General features: G+C 42.7%; 1 protein-coding gene across 1 annotated transcript in view; it reads left to right on the forward strand.

The window, feature by feature from the left end:
• The window catches only part of DOCK8 (dedicator of cytokinesis 8), a 92,351-nt gene that overhangs the window by 41,225 nt on the left and 23,955 nt on the right, over window positions 1-27,171 (forward strand). The window contains exons 19-33 of the mRNA XM_066617079.1: window positions 815-910; window positions 1,212-1,446; window positions 3,133-3,294; window positions 3,478-3,653; window positions 4,608-4,703; window positions 7,012-7,107; window positions 8,720-8,869; window positions 10,914-11,027; window positions 12,195-12,350; window positions 17,590-17,729; window positions 20,010-20,179; window positions 21,027-21,175; window positions 22,694-22,876; window positions 23,114-23,249; window positions 25,617-25,704. Coding sequence (XP_066473176.1) covers window positions 815-910; window positions 1,212-1,446; window positions 3,133-3,294; window positions 3,478-3,653; window positions 4,608-4,703; window positions 7,012-7,107; window positions 8,720-8,869; window positions 10,914-11,027; window positions 12,195-12,350; window positions 17,590-17,729; window positions 20,010-20,179; window positions 21,027-21,175; window positions 22,694-22,876; window positions 23,114-23,249; window positions 25,617-25,704 — 2,147 coding nt within the window. The remainder of the gene's footprint in view (window positions 1-814; window positions 911-1,211; window positions 1,447-3,132; window positions 3,295-3,477; window positions 3,654-4,607; window positions 4,704-7,011; window positions 7,108-8,719; window positions 8,870-10,913; window positions 11,028-12,194; window positions 12,351-17,589; window positions 17,730-20,009; window positions 20,180-21,026; window positions 21,176-22,693; window positions 22,877-23,113; window positions 23,250-25,616; window positions 25,705-27,171) is intronic.

Genomic DNA, 27,171 nt, shown 5'->3' on the forward strand with positions numbered 1-27,171 from the left:
GCAGTGCAACATGCTTTACAAACATGCAAAAAAACTATGGTTTTTTGCAAAAAGCAATAACATAGAGTGCAGTCTAGCGGCCACCACAAACCGTGAGCATTGGTAGCCAAGTGACAGTGGCCTGTGCAGTATATCTGGGGGGAGGTGGGTGGAATTGGGCAGGAATAGGGGTGTATCAAGGGTAGAAAGGAAGTGGTTATTGTTGGCTTCAGCTCCACTGCTATCCTATCCCCTTTCCTGGCCTTGATCCACCTACCAGGGTCCATTTGGATGTGTGCCAGTAAAATCACTGGCCTAAGTCCAAGTAGACCCATCGGCGCGGCAGAGGCTTACCCTAAGGCAAGGGAACAAATGTTCCCTTAGCTTGAGGAGATCTCCATGATTGCCCCCCATTCATCACTGGGTGCAACATGTGCTCCAGTGGTGAGGCTGCATCTCGGGAGGGGTGTGTGAGTGTGTGTATAGATAGGATTGGCCTGTATGTTAGCTGGTGCCAGTTTCTGTACCATGCCAGTTTCTAGTGCCAGTTTCTCACAGGCACTAGATTGTTTTGGTAGTAGTATTTGAGACCTGCTCAAATTGATTAATCTACTCAAGACTGTAGAAAGTGGCATATCTCAATCGTGCAAGCCTGATAGACCAGAAATGACTTGGATTTGATTTCAAATCTCAATTTTTAAAAACTCCCAAGTTTATCAGTATATATTTACTTTGTACTAATACAATACTATTTAATAAGTTTAAATATATGTGCAATTTGAATACACTGTTAAAAACATTATTTGATCACCAAGCTGTTTTGTTTTCATTACAGAAAGTTCCTTCACAGTCTCCTCCGATTAAATGGGCTGAAGGACACAAGGGGGTGTTTAATGTTGAAGTGCAAGCCATATCATCTGTACACACACAGGTAAGGGAATTATTTTTAATTTGTAGCCTTGTAGCCCTGTCTTATGCACATTTCCTCCCTCAGCCTCCACATCTCTGTATCTAGCATTTGAATATGACTACTGCACATTAAAACTTTATTCAATGCCTAACAACTGTACTTCTGACTGTTTTAACATCTGTTAAAATTTAGGGAACTATACCTCATGGCTTACAAAAATTATGTAATACTTGTATTTTCTTATGTTTTTATTTATTTTTGGTAGCAGAAATTCAGGATATGTAACGAATGCCCCCTATCACACTCTGGCTTGTACTTGCAGGACAATCACTTGGAGAAATTCTTCACCCTGTGCCATGCACTAGAAAGCCAAGTTGCCTTTCCCATCCGAGTGTTGAATGAGAAGATCACAGAAGCTACTCTTGAACATGAGTTGAAACTCAGCATTATTTGCTTGCACTCTTCCCGCCTTGAGCCCCTAGTTTTGTTTTTACACTTGGTATTGGATAAGCTCTTTCAGCTGGCTATCCAACCAATGGTTATAGCTGGCCAGACAGGTATTTATTATGACAGGGTTGCACAAAATTGCACTGTTGAGATGCTGTGTTAACTGGAGTGGGGCATTTTGAGAATAAAGAGTCCAAACAGTCCACATCCTAACAGAGCCAATCCTTTGTGCAAGTGAATTATTGGGAATAACTTGCATTAATGGAGTGCACATCCATTCACAGAAGCATTACTCTGGACAGGAGCCAAAATATCTTATTCACAACATAAAGTAAGATTTAAATGAGAAACAAAATGCTTAACTTTTAATGAGAAACAAAATGCTTAACTTTTATATGGACAACAATTCAACATTTTGCAGATTTGTTCCTGGCACCTATATCCCTAAACATGCCATACTGGGAAATAATTTTACTGAAAGCTGATGCAAGTATTAGTTTCCCAGGAATAAAGTTTTGCTCTTGGTAGGATGTGTTTCTGTAATATCAAAAGAGAGAAATTGGAAAACTGGTCATCTGTCCAGTGAATCCAACAGAAGTACATCAATGTTCAAATGTAACAATATGAATATGTGTTGCATATATTCTCCCCTAGCAGTTATTATTTCTTTTAAGGAAGAAAAGTTGATTTTGTCTTAATTTTTTTCAGATTCAGAATGGTTTGAATGGTTGAATGGTTTGGCAATGTTAATCAGATTAGTAAATATTGTGATCATGTGGGGAAAAAAATTGGTCTCTAAATTATTTGAATAATTCAAGTTACAGCACAATCCTAACCAGTGTCCCTGTGCTGGCTCCAAGTATAGCAAACATGCCATAAGGCATATCTGCAATAACGCACAAACTGGCAGTACTGGCACAAAGATATATGCTGGCCTGCCAGTGTCACTTCCCAACCCAGTGCCAGCTGGAGCAGGTAGGGTTGTGCCAGGGAGGGTGGCAGGAGGGCGGTCTGCAGGTGGTGAGGGGGGTATTTTGGGGATGGTGGGTGCATTGAGGGGAAGATCAAGGGAAGATTAAGTCCAGGAGGGTCAGAATAATTGGCTGCCATATCTTAAGCCCCCTCCCGGCTCCCCTGGCATTTCCAGAATTGTACCACCTAAACATCATAGGGATGACTGGGGCTTTACTCAGTGTAAGGGGATATCCCCTTACCCCAAGGAGACCTCCAACTTGTTGCTAAGCTGCACTGGATCCAATGCAGGCTGTGTGGCCTGGCTGTGCCAGCACAGCTTAGAATTGGGCTATTTTTAAATAAGTAATGGTTTAAACCATAGTTTATTTTATTTAGCATTAGAAAAATAAACTGGTCATTCTGCAATGAGTTTTGGTCAGCAGTCCACAAATTGCAGCTCATAAGAACATAAGAACCCTGCTGGATCATGCCAAGGGCCCATCTAGTCCAGCTTCATGTATCTCACAGTGGCCCATTGCCCTTGGAAGCACATAAGACAAGATACCTGTATACTGTTGTCACTCCCTTGCATTTGACATTCAGAGATAGGCTGCCTCTAAAACCCAGAGGTTGCATACAGTCATCAAATCTTGTAACCTGTGATGGACTTTTCCTCCATAAAGTGGAAAAAATAGTTACGGATGGGAAAAACTTGGTAAATATTTTGTTATGTAGGGGATAACTGATCCAAAGAACTTGAGTCACTTGCACATTTTTGGTGACAAACTCCTGTCTATTAGCAAATAAAGAAATTATTTGTATTCTTGTTTCTTTGTTTCTAGCCAACTTCTCCCAATTTGCCTTTGAATCTGTGGCTGCAATAGTGAACAGCCTCCACAACAGCAAAGATCTGAGCAAGGACCAGCATGGAAGAAACTGCCTTCTGGCATCTTATGTCTACTATGTGTTCCGTCTTCCTGAAATTCAAAGAGATGTCAAACTAGGTATTGTCTCTGGGCTTTCTATAAAATTGTTCTTTATGCACTGAATCGTCTGGTCATAGATAGCAAGAAGTAGCTCCTGACTTTGCCTGCATTAGCAGCTCTATCCTATGATTGTTGCACAATTGAGGTGTAATCATAGAATGTACAACTGAGAAGTCAAGATTCTTGTATTGGCAGGTGCAGGAGGCAGCACAAATCTTCCGGAATCTCGCTATTACACATACGGACGCACAGCAGCTGTCTCGGTGGGCTCTCGACTCTTGCAAAGCCGGGCAACAAGCTGTAGTAATCCAGATATTGCTGGCACGCAGGCTGCTGCTGCTCCAGATGAAGAAGTCAGGAGCATCATGTCTTCCAAGGTAAGAGGAAGTGACAAAAATGCCAAAGAACTGGAACCAAAACCTAGGATTGGGTTTCTTTGGAAATACATACTGATTCTTCTCCCAGATGCTATTAGGCGTGGACAGTGTATTACAACAACTGGTGTCACATCAAGAACTAAGCTCCTCTCAGGTAATCAAAGTGTGGATCCACTTGCTGAAATCACTCTACATTTGAGGCAACAAATGCCAAAGAATGATTGACTATTGCTGTTGATACTTGTAGAAGTTACAGTTTCAGGATATAGTTCTCCAAATGGACTGTAAATTAAAATTATGCTAACCATGATAAAATTATGGTTAGCTTAATTTTAGAATAAAAGGGCAAAAACCTCCATCTTAAAAAGCCAATGGTAAAATTCTTAACAGACTTTCATATAATACTCTCCAGTATTGTCTGGTGGTATTGTTCAGTATCATTATAATGCAACGTTGTGTGGGGCTGTTTATTAAATCAGTTAGTTGGTTTTCCAATTGCTGCATTATAAATCTTCCTGTACTCTGTATGAGTATCTGGCCTGCATAACTAATATACCTATCCCTAAAATCTATGCATTGACAATTTCACCAGCTGCCAGTTTAACAATTCAGTTTAACATTCAAAAGAGAGCATATTTTCCACCTAGGACTAAAGAGGAAGTATTTTTTTTCTTTTTTTCTGTTTTTATTGCAGTGTAGAGGGAGTACTAAAATTGAAAAGTACGTTACTAAATTTGAACACACGGGGGCAGTCCTGTATTTACATTGTTAACATTACTATAAACACAACTTTTTCTTCATGCAAGTCTTTCTTTCTTTCTTTCTTTCTTTCTTTCTTTCTTTCTTTCTTTCTTTCTTTCTTTCTTTCTTTCTTTCTTTCTTTCTTTCTTTCTTTCTTCAGTTCAGGGCACTTCTATTATTTTTTTATATAAGGCTTCTGGTCCTTTTCTCCAGGTTGCAGATCGGAACTACAATCGGGTGTCTTACTATAGTGAAGGCAGCAATGATACATCAAGCGTCTGCACAACCCCACGACCATTCAATAAAAAGGTAGACTGCCACATAATGCAAACACCAGTCATTCATAAAGTCTATTCATGAACTGAAATACTATGAGCAAGCCACTTTTAATAACAAATGTTCCTGTGGAAGAAAATAAAAATGCATTGACCATTTGGGCCAGAATAGCAGTATGTGAAGTTGAAAAATAAATTAAGTGAGCAAGCATGCAATCACTCTTATACTGTTGTGAAGTGATTCATGCAATGTAACAGAGTGCTTTAATTAAATAAAAAAATTATTGGAGATTCTGTTTCTATTGCTTTTCAAGTAATATAATCAAAAGCAAATGATTAAAGACTAGATGTCACAAGATAATCATGGTGGATACTGAGGGAAGCAAATGATCCATACTGTTAAATAATAATCTTATAAATACAGATAGCATTGTCACACACACCCCAATACAGAACAGAAAAGCACTTTTTCTGGGGCAGAACTTTTGTACAAATTGAGTCTCAGTATTTGCAAGTGTTCTATTCCCAGAACTCACATGGATGGCAAAAATCGCATTAAAGCAAATCCATTTAAAAAACAATGTTCCTTTGCTAGGCAATTTAAAAATAGCCTTGCTGACTTTTGTGATGTAAGATAGAGGCATTAGGCAGATAATCCATCAATCAGTCTCTCTCCAGGCACTTAGAAAGGCTTCACTCCAACCCAGTGACCCCTCCCTTCACCCAGAGCACAGTGCTGGGAAAGAATGCAAAGTGATTATAATTCTTTCATGTGCTCAGAGGGAAGGGAGGGGTTGCTTGCCTTGGAGTGAAGCTGTTCTAAGTGCCTGGAGAGAGAATGATTGATGGATTGTCAGCCAGCTGCCCTTGCTAGCATTAACGAGGCTATTGTTAAAGGACTTGTTTCCTTTAATTTAAAGGGCCCTTCTCATTGCGTTGAGATAAAACCTCAAGTGAAAAATCCGTGAATAATTAGGTTATACCTATATGTTTTTTGGGGGAGCATAGGAACTGCAAAAATGAAAGCCCACTATTTCATGGAGACAAGGCTCAGCAACAGGCAAGTGGGAAAAGGATGCCAATTTCTACTGAACTTTGAATGTGCAAGTGCAGTAGAGAACAAGCAGACCAGATTGCAATTATGCATTCAATTTACCCCCCCCCCCATAGCCCAGCCTATGCTTTCCCCCAATGCTGATGCAGTGGCGCCAAAATGGCTTCCACTGCATCCTTGCGGGGACAGTTGCAGAGGTCCCCTCTGGGTAAGGGAACATTCAGAAGGGTCTACTCAAATCAGTACTAGTGAATTGACTGGCACAGGTCCATGTGAACCCACGCCATGGGATTGGGTCCAGGAAGGAGCCCACCCCTTCCTAGATCCGATCTGCCCTCTCCCTGCCCCCATTGCCACCTTGTTCTGGCCTTCCCTGCCCCTGTTCTCCCCTCCCCTCACCCCATCCTGGCTCCCCTGACATCTAACCTGCCTTGGCAGGTTCTCATAGATCTGATGACATGTGCAGGAAGGCTCTGGCCTTACCACTGGCGCTCCTGCAGCATGCTACTCAGCACATTGCTAAAGTGCCTTTTGCAACTGCTTTACAGCAGTTGCTAGCAGCAGAACATGCATTCCGCTATTGGCTGGCCCCAATATGATTGGGCTGTAAGTCATGTTTGAGATATCTTTTTCTAATGACTGCTTGCCTAATGTATCATTTTGCTTTCACTAAAACTCTAAAGGCCTCTGTGTTTTATGTGACAGTCTCCTTTTGCATATGTTTTCAGTTGCTGAATCATTTGACTAAAAATGGTGGCTGGATTCCACAGAACACTTAAACAGAGCTATTTTCACATAAACCAGCTTATCTGCATGGTCTCTGCATTATGTCATTACTAGTTTAAAGCAATGTGTATCTAATATTTATTGTAATCCCTATCTATTCTTTCAACCTCCAAGAAACAAAAGTGTTACATATGTTCGTAATTCTCATTTTGTAACCTGTTTTCATTCATTTTACCAAAGCTGATCTTATGCATGTTGTGAGACTGCTGTGGAAAAATGTATGGAATTGATAACTGCTGCTTGTTCTTTTGGCATTCTGCTTTGCTACCCTTTTCTCCAAATCTGCTGCTGGTGACTAGTTTGCCTCCACCTTTCCTCTGTGTTTTCCTTAATGTTCACCTGCAGATGTATTATTTAATAATAATACTGCCTGCGTGCACTAATTATAAAGGGTTGCCATTGGTTGCCTCTCAAAGTTATGCTTTGAGGTCTATTATTGAAACCAGCTTATATCCATATTTGTTTTTTAATGTCCTGTAAATTGTCCTATGTTTTAATGTAGCGCTTCCATGAAGAGTTAGCACTTCAGATGGTGGTTAGCACTGGCATAATGAGAGAATCTTTCTTCAAGTATGCCTGGTTCTTCTTTGAGTTGCTGGTAAGATGTCATAATCCTATTTTATTTTGAGTAGCATGGGAATTAAAGACCATGTTAGGAGTTCCTTTAAACATGTAATGTGTTCCAGCGGGTTGTTTTAAAATGGTGGCTCCAGGGGGACTGTGAAATAGTGTGAAATGATGTGGGAAGTTGGGGAGGTCCTTGAGAACTTTCCCCAACAGGGACCAGGCAAACTCAGGGTTAAAATCTAAACAGTTTATTAAAAGTCAAATCAAAAGGTGAAAACAAAATGGGCAAGAAAGGTAAATGTATAGGTGTGTCTGAAAATGGTTTTATTTTTGTGCAGTTTTTGTGATTTAAAAGGCAGAAAGCGGCATTATGTGTTTTTATTCCAAGTTCTCATTCCAAGTTCTCATTTTTATTAATTTCAAACACTTTAAAATGTAGGTGATATAGTGTCTGCAGATGCAACCACGGTATTATTTCTAACTGGAAAAGTAATCTATTTTAATTTCTGGAAAATATCCTAAACACCAAAATGTAGTGTTTTGAGTTTGTATTCATATATTTTGAACAACAGAATGGCAGTGCTTTGTGTTTGTATGTGTTTTTTAACAAAAAAAAATACACCTCTACAAATGAAGAAAAAATAACTTGGCAGAAAACAAAAGTGATTCCAAAATGCAATAATTGGCGCCAGCAGACAGAGCTGAATCTCTGCAAGTGGGATTTCTTCTACATGGCACTCACTAGCTGAGCTGAGCTCTTGGGCAGCTGGGGCAAAGAGCTACTCCTTCTGGCTGGAAAGTTTTTTGCTTGGGTGTAATGACATCATCACTTGATGAGTGAAAACTACCTATCACCCCATTCCACCCCTTGGAACAATATAGACAGGTTTGCTACCCAGTGACTAGGCACATTCTGGTTACTGCCCCCTAGAGGAGAAGGGGTTCAAAATCCACTTTTTCCATGTGGCTGTCTGGCAATGGTGGTTTTTAAACAAAGACATGGCAAAGGCTCCTGTAAAGTACATTCCAGCAGCTGAAAGCACAGAAGCTGCTTGGGTGGGTGCAAGGGGTTAAATCTGTTCAAGATACAGAAAAATAAGCAAAAAAGAGTCAAATAGTCCAATCCTAATCAGACCTAGTACAGCAGGGCTGCATAGCTCCCACTGTATCCTGTGCTTACAAGCAGCAGGTGGGAGCAAGCCCCTCAATCCTGTGACAGTTTTGCCCTGTTCTCCCCCCCCCCCCGATTTATAATTAAACCCTAGGCCTGATTAAGGGAAGTTGCATAGTTTAATCAAGTGTGTAACTAACTGGATCCAAACTCGTGAAAGAACAGGGATTTGTCCTGGGCTGTTTTCACAAGGGAGAGAAGTGAAGAGTGGGGTGCCCCAGGGATCTGACCTGGAACTAGTGCTTTTCAATTTGCATTTGCTAGTTGCAAGTTCAACCTGAATTTTCAACTTGCAATTGCATACTTGATTTAGTTGCATGATTCAGAAATGCGGTTTACAGCTGTTTGTCTTAGGCTACATAGAATGGGCAAAAAACCTTTGAGATGCTTCCATATATGTTAATTTTTTCTACTTCCCTACATAATTCTAATTAAGCTTCCTTTTAAATAAATAACATTTATTGTTTCGAAGGTCAAGAGCATGGCTCAGTATGTTCATAATGTGGACAAACAGGATATTTCCCGTGGAAGTCGATTTTCTGACCGCTTTAAGGATGACATCACCACTATAGTTAATGTGGTCACCTCAGAGGTTGCAGCACTTCTAGTCAAGCCACAGAAGGTACATTTCAAGTCCAAAATAAAAATGTATAATAATCACAGACTCCTTGCCTTGTGATATAATTTGTTCTGTTGCCATTTTGGATCATTCTCTGTTGCTTTGTTCATGAGGAACAAAGGGGTAGACCAGTGATTTTTAACCCTTTTATCTCATGACACACTAACAAAATTGTCTAAATGCTAAAATTGTCAAGGTGTTTTTTACTTTGTTTTTTTAAAAATTGACAAGTCATAGCATGTGGCTGTTATGGCATGCGGCTCACATATCCCAATGGCTGTACAGCAGTGCTTCTCAAACTGTGAGTCGGGACCCACTAGGTGGGTACCCATTCATTTAAATCTTTTATTTTTAATATATTAGACTTGATGCTACCATGGTATGTGACTGCATTTGGGGAAATGTTACAGACCTGTACTTTTAACAAGGTACTATGTATATTATTTTAACAATGATAGTAAATGGGACTTACTCCTGGGTAAGTGTGGGAAGGATTGCAGCCTAGGATTGTTAAAAAATTTCCTGCTTAATGACGTCTCTTCCGGTCATGACATCACTTCTGGTGGGTCCTGACAGGTTCTGACAGATAAAAAGTGGGTCCTGGTACTAAATGTGTGAGAACCACTGCTGTACAGGTTGAGTTTCATGGGTTCTGTTCCCAGAACTCAAGTGGATGGCAAAAATCACACTATAGCAAATCAATTTAAAAAACAAATTTTAACAAAGCAAACAATTTAAATCACACAAAGCAAATAATTTAAATCACCTAAGCAAAGTCCCTTTACTCAGGTGATTTAAAAACAGCCTTGCTGTCCTTTGTGATGTTAAGATAGAGTCATTAAGACAATCCAACAACCACTCTCTCTCCAGGTGCTTAGAAAGGATTTTCTTTCACATGTTCAGGGGGAAGGGAGGGGGTCGAATTGGAGATCTCTCCAATGAGGATTGTCAGCTGGCTACCCTCTCTCTTGTAAAGGACTGTTTTCCTTTAATTTAAAGGGCCCTTCTCATCATGTTGAGACAAAAATTTCTACAACAGTAAGAAAAGCATTTTAAAGGGGTACTTTTTTCCCCTTCTCCAGGGATCAGTGCATTCCTTCACATTTGCAGTGGCCATCTGTGTTGAGTCAAATCCATGTATAAAAAATCAGTGTATAACGAGGTTGGACCTGTACTAATAAATGACCTTCTCCAAACTTCTGTGGCACACCTGCAGACCATTAGCAGCCTACCAGTATGCTGTGGTACAGTGGTTGGTTGGTGCATACAGACAGGTGTGATGGAACTGCTTCGAACATGCATTTGCTGCATTCTGAAGTCCCTTTCAGATGTTCTATATTCATAGAATAGCTGTGCATAAATAGGAACACCAGGCTCTGTCTCCCAGCTTGTAAATGTTCATTAGGACATCTGAACACACGTCTGTTGTTTCTTCCTTGAGCCATTGGCAGTACTCATTGTGTCCTCTAGATTTTATCCTCTCTTAATTGGATCTGAAGATTCAAGTCATAAAATATTAAGAACTGTGCTGATGGATCACAAAACCTACAGATTCTTCATGATCATAGATCGCTACTAAATACTTTTTATTAAATTCAGTCAGGCTTCATATTGCCAAACATTGTCAAGTGTTTATGCTTTCTAGAACATGTTAAGAAGATTAACTTGACTAGAAAATGCTGAATGAACCTTAAAATTGTATGTTCCATTTTCATTAGCTGGCTTTTACATAGCTATTATTATTCCATTGTGTTTTACTTTACACCTCGGTAAGCCAGGTCTGCTAAAGTAGTGAGAAGTGGCATAACATAGTGGCTAAGTTATGAATCAGGACCTCCCTGGTTCAGGTCTTTCTTCTGCCATGAACTCAGAAAATGGCCTTAGGTAATGTATTCTCTTTCAGCCCTTCATCTGCAATGTTGGGATAATAAAACTTGTTAATCTTACAGGGTTGATAATAGTATACAATCATGTTATTTTCTTTCTTCAAACCCTGTGTAAAAACAAACATTTGTGTCTGTTAATATCTTTTTGTTTCATCTGACAGGAAAGTGAACAAGCAGAAAAGATCAACATTAGCCTGGCATTTTTCCTGTATGATCTTCTCTCTCTAATGGATCGTGGATTTGTATTTAACCTCATCAAGCACTACTGCAATCAGGTAGGCCTCTGTAAGTCCTCAGGTCCCTGAGGGGCATTGGCTGCAGAGTTCTGCTTTTCTCCCTCTGCCAGACATCAGAACTACTGTGGTGAGAGGGTTGCTTGCATCATCATCCACCTTCTGGCAGTTTCAGCTGCATCCAAAAAGGAGGAAACCTCAGCCACTTCCTCTTCCTACTGGAGGAGCCACTGCCCCAGCATCATCACATCATCCTATAAGCTGCTCCACCATGCTCCTAATGCCTGCAGAGGCTTGCAGCCTTTTACCCTTTCTGCTGCCCTCAGTGATCACTGCTGATCTTACGCCAGCTGACCCTGCCACTGGCTGTGAATCCCTTGAAGCTGAAGACTACAAACATGGAAGATGCTTTTCTGCTGTCAGTTATAGCCCTGACCTTCTCTTTCTCTATTTAGCTTGCTATGATGCACAGGGTCAGCCCATCCTTTAGGCTGATTGAGGCAGTCACCTGCTCACTTGCTTCCACTGCTCCTCCTCATCTTCCCATTCTCTGGATTAAGAAAGGGAAAAGAGGGCACAGCAAAAGTGTGAAGAAGAAGAGTGGAGGGGTAGAGCATCTCCTTGCTTCCTTGTCTGCTTTCTCCTCCTCTTCCTTTTCCAATCTAGGAGGAGCAGCAACTGACATATCACCAGATCAGAGGGGGCAGCATTTTGCACTCCCTCATGGACATTGCGAGGCCTTGAGCAGGTTATGATGACACAACAGGACCCAGAAATTAGACCCAGATATTCTGCTTGATTCATTTACTAATAGAAGGCTGAAGTCCTCTCATCAGCCTCCAGGATCCAAAATCCAATTAATATGAACAACAGTCTTACCTGGATAGAGTTTGTTTGTGTCATGCAGTTATATGAAGGGATGTCACCACCAGTCACTGAATGCTTTATATAGAGAGGAGTTATTTTTAATAACTAGGAAACTCCTTTCCAGACAAATATGCTGAGGCATTGCAGTAGTGGAGAGTCAGCCAAGCAATACCACATCTAATGGATGGAAACTTATAAGATGCAAAAATCAAATGGAGTAGTTTACTGTATTTGATGCTTTGCAGATATTGTTAGAGTGATTCTATTTCTGGAGGCTGGGTATGATTCTCTACATAAAATCATGCACTTTTCTTATCTTCTTTTTCAATTTTTATTTTTTAGATGTCAAATAAACTAACTACTCTTCCAACGCTGATTTCCATGAGGCTGGAGTTTCTGAGAATTCTCTGCAGTCATGAACATTACCTCAATCTCAATCTTTTCTTTTTGACTTCAAGATCTACCCCAAATTCTCCTTCTCCATCTCTGTCATCCCAGGTAGATTTTAAAAAATGCAACTACATTTTGTATGACTAAAAGGGAGCTTTATTGCTGTCAATATTTTGTGTAGAATTCAAAGTAGGCATCAGTAAAAGTCAGCCACCTGGTAAACTCACTAATTTACCTATATGTAACATCACCTCCCCTCTCCACTTCTTCCAGGGGTGCAGGGGTGAAGTCTGCATTGTATGGGTTGGGGAATGACATTACTACAGGGCTTGGACAGAGAACACATCAGGAAAAGTCTGTGATACAATCATGGTTTATTCTCCTTGTAAAAGTTACAAATATGTTGTCTCTGGACCTCCACAAGCCTGTCCCCTGTGTTAATCCTATCTATATAGTCACTCCACATCCCCTGCTAATTTTGCCCAGGTAGCCAGAATGATCCTGTGGAGGGTCAGGTTCAGTGGGGGGAGGGGTCCTTGAATGGAGAGCCCCTGGGGAGAGGCCTCAGAGAAGCACAGGGGGAGGGGGTTTACTTCACCCTGGTCCTCCTCCTTGTTGTGGTTGCTGTAGGCTTGGTCCTGGGCAAGGTCGGGCAGAACCCAGTCCTCCTGCCTCCCTCCAGCTAGCCACTTCGTCACTGGCCTTCTCTTTCCTTATAAGGCCCTCTCTGACCTCCCCATCCCTTCCTCTTCCTGCCTGGGGAGGCTTAAAGAGAAATCCCCTCGCCCCGCCCAGCTCTATGGCCAGCCTTCTCTTTTCCTCCTCACTGTTCCCCTCTGTTAGTCCTTCAGCTGGGGGCTTGACAAGCGCTCCCTGGGTCTCTGCCTGAGCCCACACCCCCACCACTTCAGCCCCCCTATGCGGTAAGTCAGGGCCCTGGTTGGGTTGGGGGTCCCTGACAGATCCCCATTGCTACCACTTCCCCTTCCCATCTACTATCCCTCTGGCTGAACTCTTCACCTCCTTTTGCAGTCTTGCTTCTTTGTCCTCACTGCTTGCTATTGTCTCTGTTGTCCCAGTCCGACCCTTCTATCTCCAAGGGCTTCCACCTGCTCTCTTCAACCCCTTTCCCTTGGCCCTTCCTCTGCTGCCTCCCTGGTCCCCCTTCCATCTCTACCACCATCTCTCCCTTCCATCTCTACCTGTCTCTCTCCCTCTCACGCTGCTTGTCCTCACCTTGTCCACCTGCTCAATCCTGCATGAGCTGAGGTGCCACTGCCTCAGCTCTCCAGGCTGTTAGGTGATACCATCACCAAGCACTGGCTCACCAAAACACTACCGTGGCTTATTTTGATTTGCAGCATGCAGGCTGGGCCATCACACTATGATAAACTTCCTGTGTGTTGCGATGCTTCTCGCTGATTAGCGCTTTGTGTGCACAGTAAGATATCGCCATCTGTGGGCATTTCTAGACCTTGACTGTTTCTAGGTGTCACAATATTGTGGCAGGTGGCTGGCACTTTGATTCAGGACAATGATCAAACAGGAGATTTAGGTTGTCAGAAGGAAAGGCATTCATTGTTTCAATCATTGCTAGTTCACATGAACATTATCTAGTCCACATGAACTAGTAGAATTAGTGCATAATGGGGTGGAAGGGCAATCATTGCACCTGAACAATAATGGTAGCTCAAAACCACCAACACACAGTACTTCTTTAATTAGGTACCTTCTGTTTCATAGGAAGCTGCCTTATATTGAATCAGGCTATTGGTCCATCTAGCTCAGTATTGTTTATAATGATTGGCAGAGGCTCTCCAAAAGACCTGGCTAGAAATATCAAAGTGGCATTCATATTTACATGGAGCATTCTGTACTAGCACAGGTAGAATTGGAAAGGTCATAGCAGACAACATTAGAAGGATGTTCACGGAGCTCATTGTATAATTAGCTAAAAAGCGTAAACCCCAAGCATAGGAAGAGGATGTGGTCTGCATAGATAATGCGGCTAGAGCTTTTGTATTCTGACCGAGTAAGATTTGGATGGGATTCCTGCTGATAGAGAGGAATTCTATGCAACATTAACCTCCAGTTGGCAAGAGTGTCATCCCTTTTTTTTAAGGACAAGCAGTTCTTTTGATTTTGTACAACTGTTTTCTTTCCAAGGCTCCATCCTCTTTTTGTGAGTGGCATTTTACGGGTCTTCTCTGCTATTTCATTCTGAACTCATGATGCTCTAGCGCAGCGATTTTCAATCTTTTTCATCTCATGGCACACTGGCAAGGCACTAAAATTATGAAGGGACACCATCAGTTTTTTGACAATTGACCAGGCACACCATGCTACTGGTGGGGGGCTCACAGCCACCTTCATGACCCTACTAATAGATGACCTTCTCCCAAACTTCTGCGGCACACCTGTGGACAATTCACAGCACACCAAAGTGCCACGGCACACTGGTTGAAAATCACTGCTCTAACATGAGCCAAAATGAGGTGGAGGATTTGGGGTGCCATTAAGGGTGGCATACTGGAGGACAGACAGACCTGACCCATGACAAGCTAGAAGAACTGACTCAGGTGGACCTCCTGGTAAATTGTGCCTGGTGTTAGTGGGACAGGCACGCAGTTTGGATTTTTGATTTCAGGCCAGTAACAAGGTCTTTTAGGCTGGTTCTACGCATGTTCCCTTATATTTCCTCTCTCCTACATCCATGATAGTCTTATGTGACTATCCTTAAGAACTTTTAGGGGAGGAGCTGTAGCTCAATATAGCACAGGTACTTCACACGTGGAAGGTACCAGATTCAATACTTCTCAACTCCAGGGAGGATTGGGAAAGACCTCCTTCCAATCACCACTGACAATCCTGGGCTACGAGATCAGTGGATCTGACTCGGTATAACACTATGTTCCTCACCTCCATAACTCAGATATACAGAAAATCATTTTTAGAGGCTTTTATTGAATCTCCCCCACTTTTTGATCCTTGAACTAACATTAGGACTTTACTAAAATTGCTGTTTCTTGGCAGCAGGTGTTTCTTTGCACCAGAAATGAGATTCCAACTTTGGGGGGGGGGGGGGAGGGAACCAAAACAACAGCATTGCTATTGCTGTTATATTGGCATAATCCAGCAGGTTAGAGCTGAGAGAGCAGCGTCCAGGAGAACCCTTTCTGCTAAATAAGAACACAATGTCCATGTACATTCAAGGACGACCTGCAAAATACACACTGAAGTCAGCAGTGCCTTTTGCTTCTGCTGCGTGATTTAATACTGCAGCTGGCTACCAGCTGAGCAGATTCTGGTCCCCTTGCAGAATTGCTACCAGCGGAAGCTGGGGTATGTCTGCACTGCAGTGAAAAAATGCCCCCGCCTAGTGCCATGTTGGCTGTTGTGCATTGCTGCATAATGATCCACTCAGCTCATTTGAGCAGCTGAACACTTCATTCAAATCTCACTCAGGTTGAACTCAAGTATGCTGATGCCAGGAACATGTGAAACAATTGTAATGAGGAAAGTACTTCTGAGCATACACAGAGATCACTTCTCTTACTCCAGAGTAACCACAATTGTTTCAGGCACTTAGGGAACTGATGTGTGTCCCCTGGTATTGCTTTTTAAAGAATGTTTCTGCTGGTACAAATGCATGACTGCAGTTGCACAAATCAGTGCCAGCACCAGTTTGCTAAAGGTGCTGCAGCAAAGTTCTGCAGTGAACCCCCCACAGTGTTCCCAACCCCACCCTCTGATGGCCACTACAGCAATTCCCAGGGTTGGGAACTCGAATTGGTGACTCTGACTTGAGTTGCAATAATGCATGATTTGAGGTGACTCAGCGACTTGTGAGTTGTGCGCGTGGAAGTCTCTGAAAAAGACTTGAGTCAGGGACCCTCTGACTTGGCACTCATCCCCACGCGTGCTGACTCTAGTCTGCCTGTGCCTGGGGTTCTTGCTTACTGTTTTCACCACATGGAAAACTTGTGGGACCAGCATTCTGACCAGCAAGCAGCAGGGAGTTCCAGCCGGGAGGCAGGAAAGAGTTAATGTTTACAATGAATGAGGGGAGGTGGGACTGGGCTCTCTGTTCCCATCTCTGATAGGAAGGAAGGAACGAATGATCATTGGACAAAAGATGGGCATTCTGATATTTTCATTGGCTGAGGGAGAGCAGGAGTAGGAGCCAAGGGGGAGTTCTTGCCTTACATTTGGCTTGAGAAGCCCAGGGAGGGGAAGAGGCAGGGAACGGGGGGCAGTTCATAGTGATCACGCTTTTCACTGCATGGCTGCTGTGACGTGCTCCATTGTTACTTGGGTGAACTCATGTTGGCATCCTTCAGTCTCAGAAGACCATGGTGTCACGCTCTGAATGGTGGCTCTGGAACAGAGTGTCCTCTCCAGTGCACGAAGCCTGGGTAAAGTAGGTATGGAGGATAGGCTGTTACCCATGCAGCAAATCCCCCCTCTCCACGTCGCTGAAATGGTCCAATGGAAAGGCAGAAGCCAATACGGTTGGTTCCAGCGGCGTCGCAGGAGTTGCCAGAATGTGACTGTGTTCAGCCATGAACTGCCTCAGGGACTCCGGCTCCGGATTTTGCCTCGAGGTTGACTCCTGAAGCCTTTTCCACAACTGGATGTAGCCACAAGGCAGTGGAGGTTTGGGATCAGAGTTTTCCTTCTCTCAGATGAGCTGCCTTCCCAGGCTGACGAGTCCCATCTACCCGGTGGCTGTTCAGTCGCCTCTTATGACAAGTACAGCCAAACCGAGGGCCTATTCTTATCCCCAGCCCCCAGGGTGAACTAGGCCTCATTGAATGACCGGCTGCAGTGGGACTACTTCTAAGAAGGGCTGCAAAGGTTTGGGTCATCCTAGTAAGCCTCCCAGCTCTGCTTGTGACCCTTCTTCCTCTTGCTGCTTTTGACCTGGCTTTCTCGCAGTCCCTCCCAACCCTCCTGCCCTGTTTACAGATGGCAGCAGCCCCGGTTTTTCCATGGTGGACTTTTTAAAGGGTGAATGACTCAACTCGAGTCCTTTAGAGTCACTAATGGGTGACTTGGAAAGTGCCCCGTTACGACTAATTTTCCAGTTGAGTCGTGGGGGGGGGGCAACCATGCTGGGTTTTCCCATCCCTGGCAATTTTGCTCTAGAGTAGCAATTTTCAAGCTTTTTCATCTCACGGCATACTGACGTGGCTGAAATTGTCAAGGCATACCATCTGTTTCTTGACAATTGACAAGGCACACCGCATGGCCAGTTAAGGGCTCACATCCCCCATCAAAATGAAACAAAATAGCCAGGATAATGATGTGAACTTGTGCGTTCTGCATTTTTTCCCCCCCTGTACAGAATTCAAGCTCTTGTTCAAGTTTCCAGGATCAAAAACTTGCCAGTATGTTTGACCTGACAGCAGATTATCGGCAGCAACATTTTCTCACAGGGCTTCTCTTCACTGAATTGGCAGCTGCCCTGGACACGGAAGCAGAAGGGTGAGTCTCTCATTTTTCTAGAGGACTGATTGTGTTGTTAGTAGTGGTGCATTCCAGGAGATTCCTATGTTAAATTTCAAGGCAAGCTTCTGGATTAGGCTGCAGCTACAGGAAGTCACTCTGGAACCCAGACCCGGAGAGGGCAAGCTCTGGCTCAGGGTCACTGAAGCCAGTGGCCTGAGCCATAATGTGTTGTACAGCCAGCAGAATGCATTGCCATTGCAGAATGGGCAAAGACAGAAGACTAGCTCCTAGTTTTACCTCCCTCCCCGTCAATCTAGAGCCTTACTATTGGCTGCAAATCACAGCGACTGATGTTGCATTACTTTCTGCACCTGAAGAAAACTCTGATGCCTCAGCACATGTAGTTGGCAGTAGCTCATGAGGGTGGAACAGTTGTTCCCAAAGTGTGCATTGTGATGCCTTAGGGCAGTGGTTCCCAACCTGGGGTATGTGTATCCCAGGGGTACTTGTCAGAAATTGTGAGGTATTTGAAAAAGAACTGAATAATGGCAGAAAAGGCAGGTCTGTATTAGAATGCCTTGTGGGGATGGCATTAGAATGCCTTCCAGGGATAATATGAGGGGTACAATTTATGGAAATGAGCTGCCAAGGGATTCTCAGGTGAAAAAATGTTGGGAACCACTGCCTTAGGACATCACAGCACACTCACAGGGATGCTGCGGGATGTCCCTAGTCACCCCTCCTACCTGTTTCTCCAGGCACCACCCTCTTGGATCTCATGAAATGTTGCAAAATCCAAATGTTGTGAAATCCAAATTTCACAAGATATGGGCACCACTATCTTAGATTTCATGAGATTTTCCAAGATTCAAGATGGCAGTGCATGGTTCAGCTGAGAAGAAGAGGCTGTAGGGAAATCATGACCCCAGAAAATTTGGGAACCACTGGTATAAATCCCAGTCTCTGGTTCCTTGATTCCTAACAAATCCCAGTCTGCTCCCATAGTAGAGTGGTGATATTGACTAGAACTCCTAAATCAGTACTGGATATGAAGACACCGTAGTTCCTAGGTCTAGAAATCCGGCCATCCTTGTTAGAAAGGAAAACATAACTGGGGTGATGTGTAATGTATTTCATTACATACCCACCCCATTTGTAGCCCTCGGGGACCGCCAATTTGGCCCACAGGGAGCCCCCTGTCTCCAATGAACCTTTGGCCTATCAGAGACTATTGGTGCCCATGCCAGACATAAGCTACAGGACAAGTTAGAACAAGGCATGTTTTCCTTGCCTTTGATACAATTATGTCTCAATCTGTACTTTAGGAGTTGTATGCTCAGGCTGGAGATGTGTGCTCAGGAGTTATTTATACTCCCCCTTCACTTTTCTGCCTTGGTCTGTGTGTCTGGCAAAAGCACATCCATAATTGTTCCAAGTGCATCAGTTCATGTCTCCACGTGTTTTCTGCTTTTTCCTGGTCATTATTTTAAGCCCCCATTGCCTCTGACCATCTTAGGCCTCATTGTGTTTCTGGTTTGGTCTGTATGTTTATGATGTGCAAGAAGTATGTGGCAAACAGTTCATAGTTCTCATGTGGTTCTACATGCCTGTATTATAGTTCTCATGGGTATTTAAATAAGCTCAGTAAAATTCATTCATTCATGTAAGTTTGTCTCTAATGTATTCATTTATGTAAATTTATTCAAATTTGAAATGTAATTTTTTCCTGTCCCCCACACTGTGTCAGAGAGATGATATTATTATTATTATTATTATTATTATTATTATTAACAACAGTATTTATATACCGCTTTTCAACCAAAAGTTCCCAAAGCGGTTTACAGAAAAAAAATCAAATAACTACTGACTCCCTGTCCCAAAAGGGCTCACAATCTAAAAAGATAAAACACCAGCAGACAGCCACTAGAAAAGACACTGCTGGGGTGAGGTGGGCCAGTTACTATCCCCCTGCTAAATAAAAGAGGAGCACCCACTTGAAAAAGTGCCCTCCTGCCGAAATATTTGCCCACCCTTGCACTACTAGGCCATTAACTTTGCATATGTATAATATGCCTTACAAAGGGGGTTGATTTTTTTTTAAATCCACAAGAAACTGGTTCACTAAAAATAGTGTATCCATGTGACGTTTTCTCCATGTCCTTCAAAGGATATTCTTGCTTCAGTTTTTTTTCCCTTAACAAGATATCAAGTGATACCTTGAATCCTGTTTGATTCACTCAGATAGCACATGCTTTCATAAAAAAAGGTTGCTGTTCTTTTTTGTTTGTTTGTTTGATTGTTTGTTTGTACTGACAGAATAAGCAAGGTACAAAGGAAGGCTGTCAGTGCTATCCATAGCCTGCTGAGCTCCCATGACTTGGACAAAACCTGCTTGAAGCCAGAAGTGAAAGTGAAAGTGGCAGCCCTTTATTTGCCTCTGGTTGGGATAGTCTTGGATGCCTTTCCACAGATGCATGATTTCACAAGTAAGAGATGTAATGTTGTTTAGTTCACAGTGTGCTGACCAGAGTGGTAAGGAAAAGGTAAAAGATAATAGGATTGCTAGATTGGAGAATAAGCGAATAGCTTTACATTCGCAGACCAAGCAGGATATAAGGTAGCCATGGCTGCTCCTTTCAGTTTTCTCTCTGGTCTTTTTTTCTGCCTGTTCTTTTGCTTGCATTATTTACAGAACATATTCGTTAATGTAGGTACGAAGAAGGTATGTAGTAGGAAGTAGATGGACAAGATGACCAGGTGGGAGCAGTGGCAACTATCTCCCATTTGATCTGTGAATTACAGTAAATGGCGAACAGTCTTCCTCTGAGCTGCAGCCTCACAGTCTGAGATCATTCTTCCCAATGAATCTTGTGGGCCAGGGCTCAGCCAGGTTGAGTACTGAGTAAAGACCCACAACTCTTAGAGGGTCTAACTAGCCGGACTGACCCCTGAGACCTCAGTACTAGTTGCAATGGGTGGGAAGTGTCATGAAGAGCCCAGTACAGGGCTTTTGCCTCATGGTCTTCAATATGCTGACGTTGGCATTGAATAGAAGGGCACTGAATTGAAAGAACTGTGTCAGAAAACCCACTTTAACTGATACTATGCCAGTGGTTTGAAGTTGGATCATCTGAAGTTTTACTGTTTGTTGATTGTAATATCTGTTAATTAATTGCTTGTTTTTAATTTACAAGATAAAGAAATCTTGTTCATGTTTGTTAGAGTCCAGAATGATTGCTAGTTTGCATTTTCTCATATGTGGTTGATAACTGTGCCTATTACACTTAACTCAAACTACAGATAGTTTGTAATGAAAAGGGATTCCCGCTGTAGTTTCAGACAGTCGTAATGGGAAAGGACGTGCCGGATCTCCAGATGACGAACAAGAGGCTGCAAACCAAATCAACCAAAATATTGCACTAGCCATTGCTGGGAATCAGTTTAATCTCCTAAGGAACTCTGGTTCATCTGTGTCCACCGTGGTAGGTCTTCATACAGCATTTGCAAAGATTTCTCCTTTTCGTCACTTTGTGTAATGGTCTCATTTACTTTCATTTGACCTGCACCTAAAGGTATGTGCACATCAGTCAGATTTTTTCCAAGAGATATGTAAGCCCATTTTGTTCTTCTTCCTTCTGGAACATCCTTTCATCACTGCTCTTTGCACTCCTGAAAAGAACAGAAAGTAGCTCAGTCTGTTTTGTGAAGCAGCAAGCCAGACTCCTTACTCATGATGAGATCTGACTTTTAAACATCTCCGGTGTCCTCTTTGAAACAGATCCCTCTCTAGATAACAGATCTGCTTCAGGCACTTAGGCTCCATTTCAAGCGGCAGGCTGGAGCCCTCCTGCCAGCAGATGATGCTTCATAGTACATCCTCTAGCAGAATAAGGTCTAGTCTTCTGGCTGAAACAGAACTGTTCCCAGCCAGTGCAACTGTGGTGCAACTCCTCATTTGTGGTAGAGCTAGGAAGTTGGAACCTACTCACCTGGTTGTATGTTCTCATCAGGAAACATCTCTCTGTCTCTTGCTTTTTTTGCTGTTTTATAGCCTGCTGGTTGAAATGGAGATCTTGTAAGCTAATACATCTGAATGACATTTTGGCTTTTTTCATTACATTATTTCTGTTTGATTGTTTTTATTGCCTTTGATTATGTATGCTTTGAGCTACTGGAAGGGTGGAAAGGCAGGGTATAAATCTTTTAAATTAATGGTCACAGATCTGCATAAGGAGAGCCCGGTCCTGGGGATATTTGAAACACCTACCCCTCAGCACTGGTGTTCTTGGAGGAGGGAGGGCAAAATGCCAAGTTGTGCAGCTGCCTGAATGCCGGTGTAAAGTGGCCCCTCCTCCTCACCTGCAAAGACAGTAGCAGCTACTAAAGCAAAAGCACTGGCTCTGAAGGCAAGGGGGAGGGACCGATTTATGCTGGCTAAATACTTAGCATTTCCTCCCCCCCCCCCAATACCAGTGCTCCTCTAAACCATTTCTGGGTAGGTGGGATATTTCCTGTAGGTTCGATGCAAGCAGTAAGCTAACCTCAGCAGGGTCAGCTTTTTGACACCAAAAGGGCTATGTCAAAGGAAATTGCCTCTTTAGGGTCATCACTTGGAGGAGCCAACATAAGGTTGAGGACCACTCCTTTCCCCTGTTATCCATATAGCTATGGGCATGGATATTTGCATACTCTTCCCCACTTATCCTTGGCGCCACTTCCTCTTCCTTTCTTCTTTACCTGTGTCTCATTTAGATTGTAAGCCCTTTGAGATATGGAATCATCTCATTCTTATCTTAAGTAAGCCCCTTTGAGAACTCTTTTGTTTAAGCAGTATAATACATAAAATGCAAGTACATAAATTTCACACAGCAGGCAGGAGTTCTGCCAGCTTCCAAATATGATGTCCTTATGATACTCAAAATCATCAGTTATATTTACAGAGCTTATTGTACACATTATGTTTTATTTCCTTGTAAATTTCTTATTTTATCTGTTCATAGCCCTACAAACAGTACAATATTTTAAGTCCTGAAACTACCCGTCACCTCTTAATCTGTTTCCTCTGGATCATGAAGAATGCTGATCAGAATCTTATTCAGAAGTGGATTGCAGACTTGCCATCTATGCAGCTGAACAGAATTTTAGACCTCCTTTTCATCTGCGTCTCAGGTTTTGAATACAAGGTAAATGGAATGTCATCCAGTGTATCCTGCTGCAGTGTACTGAATGTTTTTGCAAATATTTCACCAGTACCTTTTATGCAAAACTCTAGCTGAACTTGTCAATAGTTTGAAATAATTGGTTTTTGGACTTTATTGTTGTGTATTAGCAGTGTATACTAACCTAAGTACCTTCATTTTAATCCACGTTAAAGGTGTAGGTTTAGGTTACTTATTTTGCTTCCTTCTCTGTCTGTACAGGGCAAACAGAGCTCAGACAAAGTCAGTACACAAGCACTCCAGAAGTCCAGAGATGTAAAAGCCCGGCTAGAAGAAGCTTTATTAAGAGGAGAGGGAGCCAGGGGTGAAATGATGAGGCGTTGCAGGATGCCTGCAGGTAACACTGTTTGTTTTGCATCATGTTTTTAGCAGTGGAACTACAAGCAGTTGCAAATATTTTAAAAGCAACTGAAAGCCTAGAGAACAAGAAATGTATGACAGAGTCCTTGAGACAGGAGTAGGGTGATTCCTCAAAGCAGGGTTGTGCAGTTGGCCAAAAGGGACACCACTTCCAAACTGGAACATCTGAGGCACTTCTGATAACACTGTAAATTATTGCTAGGTTAGAACTCAGATTATCTGTGGGTGGCTGCCATTGCTGGTTAACATGTTTGTATAGTATTACTATCAACGCAATCTTTGCTGAAAGAACTTAAGAGGTGGGAATTACTCCTTTGTGTCTCCTGTCCACCCTTCTTCCAGAGCAACACTGGTGTTTGGAGAAGCCACATTTTGGCTCCTCCATCGTAAGCTAAGCTAAAGAACAACTTTACAGTGACTCCCATACCATCAAAGGGATTTTCAGAAGAAACCCTAGGGAATGCTGAGAATGGTGTAGGGAACAATTATTGGGCAGAGGAAAATGTAAAAAAGACGTACAGTCTATATGCAAAACAATGCCAGCCTCAGCCTTTTGGGGGGGTTGTTGTGAAAATCAAAAGAGCACACTTTGCCTCTTTTCTTATGCATTTGTGGAGATGGAAGGTGGAGGCAGGGAAATGATGTTGCCTATGGAATCTGCTGTGGGAAATTCTCATTGGTTCATGGGCCAAAGCCAGTTCAGAAAAAGAATTTGCAGAAGATGAGTGTTATGAAAAGGCAAGAGTGAATATGTTTGATGGATAAAGAGAGGGAGAGGGTCAAAGGAGGCCAGTAGCAGAGAAGCTTTTGCAGAACAGAGTAGAGAATCAATGGGGCCTGGTCAAAGCTTCTCTTTTTAAAGGGGAAGCTCAGGGCTCTCACTTCTAGCAACCAAGAGACAGCTCTCTTGCACAAGTGGCAAGATTCTTCTCACTGCTGAGGGGACAAATTGTGCAAAGCAAGAGCTGAGTTTAGCTTTCTCCATGTAAATCAGACTCTAGCTTTCTCCTAAAGAACAGTGTGATCCATTGGTCCAGAGGTCAAAGCACTTCTTATCAAGCTCAGTGTAATGTTGAGTGTAATCATGAGGTCTCCAGCCTAGACAGAACTAGACGGGAGAAACTTTGTTTGTGGACTTGAGAAGTACGTATGGGTGTGTGGAGGTGTGCACATGTGCGTGTGTGTGTGTGGTGAAAATTTCTGATTCCCCCCCCCCTATTTGTAGCACTGCTAAACATCCAGTATCTTCTGTGATGTCTCAGCATCTTAAAGAGCTGTTGAGGTAGTCTCTCAATTCTGAATTTAAGGCCTTTTACACTCTGCCCCTTCTCCTTTCTTCACAGTCTGTGAGAAGAACAGACTGTTATCCATTAGGCATTGCACAGCATCTAATTGGATGACCTAGACAAGTTATAGTAACTATGGCTTCCAAGTCATATCCTTGGCTACTGATTGGTTGGTATTGCCTATCCTCTTGAGGCATGTGGGGTTCTTGCTTACTTCTGGAAAGTTATCAGCAAACTGACTTGACCATTGCCTGTGACTTTCAACTCTGACTTTGATTTTGACTGTGGGGCAAGTATAACACCCACTTAGTGAGAAAATGCATAGGACCAATCCTTAATTGCCATTACTGATCCTTGTTTTGACCACTAGAAATGCATTCATTTATTTTTCACATACCACCCTTCTTCCAAGGAGCCTAGGGCACATGTACATGGTTCCTCCCCTCCTTTTGTCCTCACAACAACCCTGTGAGGTAGGTGAGACTGAGAGATGACTGAACCAAGTTCACCCAGCTTCATGGCTAAGTGGGGTCTTGAACCTGGATCTTCCAGGTCTAACTCCTGGACCACTACACTATCCTGGCTCTTAAAGAGGCTACAGACCGCTTTCTTGGGGTCACCAGGACAGGAAGCAACAGGGGTCAGTCCTGACAGCCACTCCTTCTAGAGCATGAGCTGAGTTCTTAGATCCATCTCTAGCCAGTGTCTTTCTGGTTCCTGGAAGAAGGCAACTTGAGGGACTGATTCTGTAGTGTACATGGTCCGTTAAGAGGTTAAGGTGTAAAGAGGCCCATGTCTGAGCCTCATTCCTGTATCTGCTTATGACCTGCCTTTGTGTCTTGGTTTGCTTTGCTCCCTGGCTCCAGCCCCAGCCAGGCTTAGTCATGCTTGGAAGCACATTGTTCCCATATTTCAGTGATTCCATATCAAAGATGCTTTTTTACTCTGTGTGTAAAAAGATACAGTTTGCCTTGCTTCCATCACAATGCCGAATTCATATCCCTCCAGAAATGTTGATAATAAAGTTTCAATCTGACTTGTGTATGCTGCCCTTGTAGGAAATGATAGGTTCCCAGGGTTAAGCGAGAATCTGCGGTGGAGGAAAGAGCAGACACAGTGGCGGCAAGCAAACGAGAGGCTAGATAAGTAAGTAATTCAATGAATTTATATCACCTTTACCAGAACTCCTTTCCGGGGCCATCTAGCTTCACTCCCTGTACCAAGACAGGAAACTCTATCTCTACAGTGTCCTGCACATGAGTAGCTTTTTTCAAAATCTCCAAACTGTGCTTGTTGAAGTCCTTTATACTTTGTCCTCTTCTGAAGAGTATGATAGTTATCAGTACTTATGATAGGCTAGATGCAGATTAACACATTGTTCAGCTATGTAAATATGCTCATGAATGACGCATGCCACAAAACTATGAATGCATTATTTTCTTCCCTATCATATTATCTGTGTTCGGGCTTCTTATCATCTTGTAGTTCCATGAGAGCCATTGGCAAGGTGGAATGCAGCAAATTGGAGAGGTTTCTCTGCATCTTCAGCTCTAGCTTGTTTAAGCTGGAGTTTGGGATAGAGAGAAATGGCCTCTGCAAAGCTCATCTGCAACAGGTTCCTCTTGCTGCAGGATAAAAAGGGGGCTCTTTTCCTCCTACCACCCCCAGTAGTGCAGGACTGATGTCTTATATCTAATTGGTCTGGGGAAACACTACCATCTCCTTCACTGCAGCAGTGAGAGCCTGCAGGGTGGGACTGGACAATGTCCAGTATTCATAAGGCTTGAGGAGGACGCCAGAGGGCTAGTGCATTATAACTACCACGAGGAATCTCCTTTAAATCACTACACAGCCATACGTTTGTATTCAGTAGCATGTTGATCAGGCAGCCCTTTCCACTCCACACATCCTCAGAATTCACTGCATTTAGAATTTGTTTTGTTCTGTATTGGCATGGTCATGTGGGGTGAGCTGCTCCAGGCTGCGTTTTCCTTATAGTGATGTGGTTGCATTATATCATTAGCCCCCAGGATCAATTCACAGCTTGTGCTTCACCCCTTCTTAATTATATGTGTCAGTGTTTGCAGCAAGTAGTTTGCAGCAAGTGGGCATATATTCATAAAGTTCATAAACTTGCAACAGAGAGAAAGTTGCAGTGTGTTTGTTCCAGATTTATTAACCAATCTCAGTTTCATGCTTTGTGGCATGTAGCATGGCATAACCAAGGTGAATGCCTTCACTTATTTACATTGCAAATCCATACATGTGTATTCAGAAGTAAGCCCCATTGACTTCAATAGAATTTATTCCCAGGTAAGTGTGTATAGGATTATAGTCTGCCTTATTTGTTGCTTCTAGGACTTTTTTATTTCTTTGGTCCAATCTTCAAGCCAATGTAAAAAAATACACCTGTATATGTGATTGAACATATACAAAGAAGCAACAACTTTGAAGATGGCAACTTTTGAGCCATTAGAATTAGCAAAATACATGTATTTTTTAAACTATAATAGAAATATTTGCCGTTACACAAGCCATTTGGTGAGAACAGGGAGAAATTTGCAGAACCTGTTTGTTTGCACATCAAAACTTTCCCTTTCTACTGCTCACAAA

This window comes from Tiliqua scincoides, chromosome 2 (assembly GCF_035046505.1).
Source record: "Tiliqua scincoides isolate rTilSci1 chromosome 2, rTilSci1.hap2, whole genome shotgun sequence".
Taxonomy (NCBI): Eukaryota; Metazoa; Chordata; class Lepidosauria; order Squamata; family Scincidae; genus Tiliqua; species Tiliqua scincoides.